We start from the raw sequence: 7500 nt of genomic DNA, 5'->3' as shown, positions 1-7500 counted from the left end.
TGACAGAGAGAGTAGCTTCATATGTAAGTATTCAATGATCACTCAGTATGAATTTAGGCAAATGTTCTGATTTGCATATTCCCAGGCTGATCTCCATGGCCTCACTGACCTTCTGGGCGACCTGGCTGACCCAGGGCGAGGTGCAGTTGCTGAGATCAGGACCACGCACGTCCCACACCACCTCCTCCACCATGCAGTGGTAGGAGGCAATTCCTGTATAGGGCAAAGGAAACATGGAAAAAGTGTCATTCAGAAACACACACACACACACACACACACACACACACACACACACACACACACACACACACACACACACACACACACCCATACTCACCAAGAGATCCTTTGGGGCAGGGTCTCTCCACCGTCTCCCCCCGGTGTGTAGGGGGCCACTGCACTCCTCGACTCACTCTCCCCTCACACATGGGCGTGCGTGCTCCTGGAGGGTGGCGTGCAGGCCGGAGGGTGACGGGCACTGTGGCGGTGATTGGCCGCCCGGCCGGAGCCCGATTAATCGCACCCACGGGGTGAAAGGTCACAGACGGCGGGGGCGTTGGACTGAAGCCCGGAAAATACGTGGAGGAGAGAGGAGAGAGAGCAGTGGTGGAAAGGAGAGGGGTGGACAGAGGGTCTGGGAGATGGAGGGGGGGAGAGAAAAAGAGAGAGAGAGAGAGAGAGAGAGACAAAAAGGGAGAGAGACAGAGGGGTGGGGGGAGGGAGTCAGACACCACTCACAAAAAATAGAAACTAAGGGAAGCAGTTTAGGGCAAAGTCAGTTATACACTGTAGACACACACACGCTATGTATGTATACATATGCAACATGTGCGCACACACACACACACACACACACACACACACACACACACACACACACACACACACACACACACACACACACACACACACACACACACAAGGCTTACAGTTAACCTCTATCTGCACATAAATAAAGGACTAAAGTGTGTGTGTGTGTGTGTGTGTGTGTGTGTGTGTGTGTGTGTGTGTGTGTGTGTGTGTGTGTGTGTGTGTGTGTGCATGTGCGCACGTGTGTTTGCGTGTGTGTGCATGTAAATTTTCAACAGTGGACCTGGAAGTCTTTTCATTGTCACAGGAAGGCTGTATAAGAGCTGTATGTCCTTATGGTATAAGACCTCCTGATGAGTTATGGTTATTTGAAAAGGAATTTAAGATTGTGGGTTATTGATTGGACATCAGTACTATTAAAATGATAATGCTGAGATGTACATTGTGAATCTTTATTCTCGTAGGCTGACAAGAGGACAGGGAGATGCCAGCATGTAGCCTGGTGTGGTAGGACAGCCATGTTGGCACCAGTGTGAGTCATACAAGGTGTTGGTGGGACTGCATGAATCTTCCTGCCTTAGAGTATCTGACCTTCAGACTGGGGTATAAACAGGGTTAGACGATTAGAGTCTCTTCACCTTCATCTGTTACTATGAAAGGATTTCTGGGTGCCTTACAAACTGTCACATTACGCACATCATATACACACAAACAACAAACACACACACACAACATATACACAAACAACACACACACACACACACACTCACACAGACACACAGACACACACACACACACACACAAAACATATACAAATAAACAACACACACACACACACACATACAACATATATACACAAACAATACAAACACACAAGTTAAAGTTTGTATATGCATGAATGAATGAATGTACAAGTTATATGCAAATAGAAGTCATAGATTAGGAGTGTGTAAGCAGCATGTGTGTTTCATATGTATGTGCAAGTAGCGTGTGTGTTTCATATGAATGTGCAAGTTGTGTGTATGTATGAGTGTTTCATGGTTTTTGCCTAAACAGCATCCCATATGAACCCCCCAAAATTATTTTGAGTCAAACACTTGCACACACTTGCACACACACACACACAGACACACACACGTGTGCACACGCACACGCACACACCCACACACACACAGACACACACACACACACACACTACTAGTACTCAAAAATCTCTAACTGTTCCCCACTGAGCAGCACATATATCTCCATCTCATCTATTCCACTCTCGACAACTCAGTTCAGGAGGTGCTTTACTGCTACTTACATCTGAGTTACAATGCTGAACAAAAAATGATCATATGTTCTCTCTCTCTCTCTCTCTTACTCTCTCTCTCTCTCTCTCTCTCTCTCTCTCTCTCTATCTCTCACCAGCAGTAGGCTGTGGAGGGCTGAACTCCAGTGGGTAGCGCAGGACATTGTAGTTATTCCACACATACAGCTGATTGTCTCTTGGGTTGTAGCTGATGGAGGAGATGTGCTGGTAGGGGTTGGGGAAGGGGATGTGGACAGGCTCCTCCCTCTCACGCCGCGTGTCATATGCATACAGGATGAGGTTTCCGCCCGCCTCGCTATCATCGTCCTGGTAGACGGAGCGGACGGCGTACAGCATGCCGCACGCCACAAACGCATCCGAAGCCATGCGCTTCTCAAAGCTGGTCTGCCACGTGCCCTCAAAGCGTAGCGTGTATGGGTTCACCTGCCAACGACATCCATGGCCAATCACATTAGAGATGACAGGAAGAACAGCCAATCAGATTATGGTAGGCTGGGGCTGCAGCCAATCAGATTATGGCACTTAGGGACAACAGCCAATCATATTACAACAGACAAAGATCACAGCCAATTAGATCACAATCAAAAATATTAAAAAGTAAAACTAAGCTTTAGTTTTACTAAGCTTTAGGGAACTTTGACTTGGTAATTAGCAGATTAGGTCAAAAGATTTTACTGAACATCACTCCTAGAACAAATACCACAAACAAGTAAACACATGTCAAAGTACTGGAAAACAAATTATTACTGAAATATATTTTAATATGTTTAAAACATTACATCATATTCTGATGCATAGTATATGTATACTGTGATATCACAGTACCCATAACAAACCTTCACTTACTCTTTCTGTCTCTTTTTGTTCTTCTTTGACTCTCTCCCTCTCTCCCTCTCCCCTTCTCCCTCAAACTCTCACCTGACTGACCACCAGACGGCCGTTGTTGGCCTCAGTGGCGTAAATGACCCACAGGCCGTTCTCGTCCACGGCCAGGTCGATGTCGGACTTGCCGCCCCAGCGGTAGGGCGAGGTGTCGTGGAAGTTGGCGTTGGTGACGATGGCCTCGCCGCTCTTGATGCGCGTGCGCAGGTCGTACTTCACGATGTTGCGTGTGCGCTCTTTGTTGTAGAAGACAGCGCCGTCATACACCACGAAGCCCGTGCCGTCCACCCGACTCGGCAACCTGAGGAAGACACAGAGGGTTGACATGTCATGGACGAGTGTTATTATTAGCATACGACAGGTCTCCATAACCAAGTACATCTTGGATAGATTGCTAGATTGTGGTATGAGATGCACAATAAAAATCAGTGTAACACGTTTGGTTTTCAGCCGATTTTGAAGAAATTTGCTTTGTTACAAATACCAGACTTATGATACTGTGTTTAAAAGTTGTCATAGCCAATCACATCACTTAAATGACAGATGTAAATGTATGTTCTTTTGTCGCTAATACAGTAGTTTCTGATATTAGACCAGTAACACATATTCAGTGACTACAGAACAAATTCATACTTAAACCGTGATGGTTTTTCTGTTAAAATTTCTATTAGATGAGATCACACCATACTCACTGATATATAATGTAACATCATTCCTGATATCACTGGCTGAACATACTAAACTGTACATGTATTTTAAAACAACAGAACTTTTGGTAGCACCCATTGATCTATATTACTGGATTGTATTGAATGTATTGAGTCATGTCATCAAAGCAGTGTAGTTCCTATGTGGGATGTGCATCCATCTGTCACAAAAACAGTCCTAGCGCCCTTATTTCTTATCCGATTTTTATAATATATGGCTTAAATTAAAGGTGAGAATATTGCCGATGTTGTGATATGTAAAACTTCATATTATCCCAAGAGATAAATTTATAAGCAGTCTGGGAAGTTTTCAATTTAGGTAAAATTTTAACAAAACCCTGCATAAAGCCCTTTTCTTTCACCTGGTTAAAACTAAATAACACATGTATGACATGTTTTTGATATTCAATCATAATTATGGTAAAAAGTTGTAAATAAATAACTTTGATAAGTTTTAATTATGATCACAATTCTGATATTGAAAGTCAAATTTACGAGTTTATCTCTTTATTTGTCAACTCTCCCCGTTACAGCTGTAGTTTTCATAAATTCTTTAAGTGCAATACCTCTTATTATGTTCAAGTATAATATGAGATGGGTGAAATTAATTATGAAATTATGATAGAGAAAATAATGAGTTTGAATCTGAAATTTATGACAAAATTTGTCAGATTTTTTTTACCTTCAAGTAGCAGAAAAGAGCTTACACAATTCAGTTTCCCACAAATACATAGATAAATTGACATGACACAAAATATACAATTTTCAAAATCATTTATTGCAGCCACTTCTCATTGGCTACTGTCACGGCCCCTACTGGTCGCCTCCGTCCACAGCGGCTGTTGTTGTTGTTGTTTTGTGACGTCATGTGCGTCTCTCAGGTGGGCGGAGACCGTGATCGTCTCACCTGAGGGTCGTTTGTTTGCCTATATATGTCTTGTCTTTATACCAGTTGACCGCTGGTCATTATATCCTTGATTTGGAGATATTGCACGGGTTTTTTATATCCTTTTTCCCTGAGACTTGGCGTGAACGCTTCCTTTTTAGTTGCTCACACTGCCCGTCACAGCTACAGAATTTCATCAACTTTAATAAAATATTTATTATTATTAATATGGTCTGGAAGGTTGAAAATCTGTGGCACTGCTCCTTCTCTAACATGTGCCCTCTTCAGTGTACGGTTGATATCAGTGGGCAGTGAGCACTGCATATCCCTGCTTTAGATGACGGTCCTCTCAGACGTCCACACTTTCTGACTGTTGTACAGCTCATATTTTCTTTGTTTGTTGGGAAATCTGTGTAGAAAAATGGCATTTATTAAAAAAAAACCTGTATTAACCTGGGGTGAGTTTCCAAAAACGTTCTTAGCGCCAAGTACTTCGTAACCTCGTTCTTACATACAAGGTTAAGAAGTACTTAGCGCTAAGAACGTTTTGGGAAACTCACCTCTGTTGATTTAAAATATAATTATGACAAATTTAATTGACTTAAATTTTCATTTGGTTTCATTATTTATTCAGTTTGTGTGAGAGAGTATCTATGGGACATAATGCCAACTGGACTGAACATCGGTCCCAGTAAAACAGATTTAGAGATCATTTTAATGAACATCGTATTTACAACATTATCCTAACATGATAACAATATTAATAACAATACATTGTAATTTGTTGGAACAGAAAACTTGTTTTTAAGAGGGTTTACTCAACATAGCTTTATCAAAATCAAGCTAGCACGGACAGTCAACATCCCTCATCTCATCCCTCATCTCCGCTATTTTTATAAAAATTGTTTTACTGACCTGTGAAATGTGATACCCTTTGATCTTGTGATCTTGTGTTGTCGTAGTTTTGATAATTTATGTCCCTCTTTGGTTTTCCTTACGTGACTGTCTGCTAGATCTCATTTTTATGTCCATCCATGGATGCTCCTCAATGCACGACTCAATACATAGTAATGGCGCCTGCGCGGCGCATGCTAAGTCACGTGATGTCCAATCCAGTAATATAGATCAATGGTAGCACCACTGACGACCTCAAAAATTCCATTTAAAAAACGTTACTGTTTTTATTACCCCCCCCCCCCCCCCCAATAAAGAAATGGAATTTACACCCTTGACCCAGTACAATAATCACCAAAAAAAATTCACAACGCATTAATGCAGCATCTAGACAGCAATACGCATTCTGTATTCAGCCTTCAGAATTCATAACTACTGCAGTATTCCCACAGTCCCAAAAAGGATCATGGCAAATGAAAAATGAAGTAAAGGGCAAAGCAAAGGATTCTGTCAACACACACACACACACACACACACACACACACACACACACACACACACACACACACACACACTCACTTGTAGGTGGTGGTAACTCTGGTTTGTCGGTAGTCCTCCCAAGAGGCGTACTCATACAGCATGTCTGTGCGATAGGGTGTCCATGGCATGACATATAGCCTATCACCAGCCTGCAACGGATCTTTACACCACGCCCCTGACTGATGCTCCGCCTCCCGCACGGAACTGGCCTCCAGAACATGAATGAGAGTTCCGGGACAAACAAAGACTGAGAAGAGAGAGAGACACACAGACACACACACAGAGGGTGGGTGGGTATTACAGTAAAAGGGAAAGATAATATTACAGTTTCATCCTTTAGGATTATCTCTCATGCTCACACACGCACACACACACACACACGTTTTCTTTTGAAACTGTTTGGAGGTTTGCCTGTTTGTGTGAAAGAGAGAAACATGATTAAATCAGCAGACTTACAGTGTGAGTGTGAGTGGGTGGATGTAAGGGATAGATAGATAGATAGATAGATAGATAGATAGATAGATAGATAGATAGATAGATAGATTTGCTACATTTATAATTTGGTTAGTTGAGGTAGAATCAGATGAGAAGGGTTTGAGCTACATAACAGGAACTTCCTTTGGAGCCAATGAAATGCGGGTTAGTTCACAAAGAGGGCCATTATTGGTTGGGGGAGCTGTCACTCTCTGATTTGCAACTTTGGTTGGGCAACTCCAGTACAAATGCATACATTCACCCATACACACACACATACACACACACATACTTGCACATAAATTTTGGTTGGTCAACTCAAGGTCAAATTAACACACTGCATCTTAGCACACGCACACACACATCCTGACACGATCATCAGCGCACACTGAATACACACGCACACACACCCTGACACAATCATCAGCACACACTGCATACACACGCACACACACACACCCTGACACAATCATCAGCACACACTGCATACACACGCACACACACACACCCTGACACGATCATCAGCACACACTGCAGCCACGCAAACACCAGGACTGTAATCACTTCAGGAGCACTTCATGGAACTATTAAAAGAGAAGGGTTTATTTTTACATGACACAAACGAAACAACGGGTTGGTCCTGAGGGAGGCAAAGGGATGAACAGATGAACAGACAAGTGGGACAGAGGGAGGAGAGGAGAAGAAGAGGTTTCACTCGGATCTGAGGAGTCAGAATTGAATGGAGGTTTATACAGCAAGCAAATGAAAAGAACAGCAGGGATGTCTGCGCATGTGTGTGTGTGGATGCGTGGAGAGGAGGGAGAGAAAACGTGTGTGAGAGTGTGTGTGAGAGACAGCAGGAGTGTGTGTTCGGTTTGCTGAGAGAGAGAAAGAGAGAGAGACAGAGAGATAGACAAAGGCAAGAGGAAATGAAGGAAGAGGTTACATCACACTCGACCACATCACAGGGGCTAGGGATTCGCAGAATAAAG

At 43.0% G+C, this 7500-nt stretch overlaps 2 protein-coding genes across 7 annotated transcripts in view; both read right to left on the bottom strand.

Moving 5' to 3' along the window:
• The window catches only part of LOC143486076 (NACHT, LRR and PYD domains-containing protein 3-like), a 322134-nt gene that overhangs the window by 228082 nt on the left and 86552 nt on the right, over positions 1-7500 (bottom strand). The window lies entirely within an intron of this gene.
• adgrl1b (adhesion G protein-coupled receptor L1b) overlaps positions 1-7500 on the bottom strand; it is a 68139-nt gene that overhangs the window by 15483 nt on the left and 45156 nt on the right. For all 6 annotated transcript variants that reach the window (XM_076985830.1, XM_076985831.1, XM_076985832.1 and 3 more), the window contains exons 5-9: positions 6074-6281; positions 3044-3308; positions 2221-2548; positions 338-634; positions 110-213 (exon numbers count right to left, since the gene is read on the bottom strand). In XM_076985830.1, the coding sequence (XP_076841945.1) occupies positions 110-213; positions 338-634; positions 2221-2548; positions 3044-3308; positions 6074-6281 (1202 nt within the window). The remainder of the gene's footprint in view (positions 1-109; positions 214-337; positions 635-2220; positions 2549-3043; positions 3309-6073; positions 6282-7500) is intronic.

This window comes from Brachyhypopomus gauderio, unplaced genomic scaffold (assembly GCF_052324685.1).
Source record: "Brachyhypopomus gauderio isolate BG-103 unplaced genomic scaffold, BGAUD_0.2 sc44, whole genome shotgun sequence".
NCBI lineage: Eukaryota > Metazoa > Chordata > Actinopteri > Gymnotiformes > Hypopomidae > Brachyhypopomus > Brachyhypopomus gauderio.
This window is presented reverse-complemented; position numbering and strand designations above follow the sequence as displayed.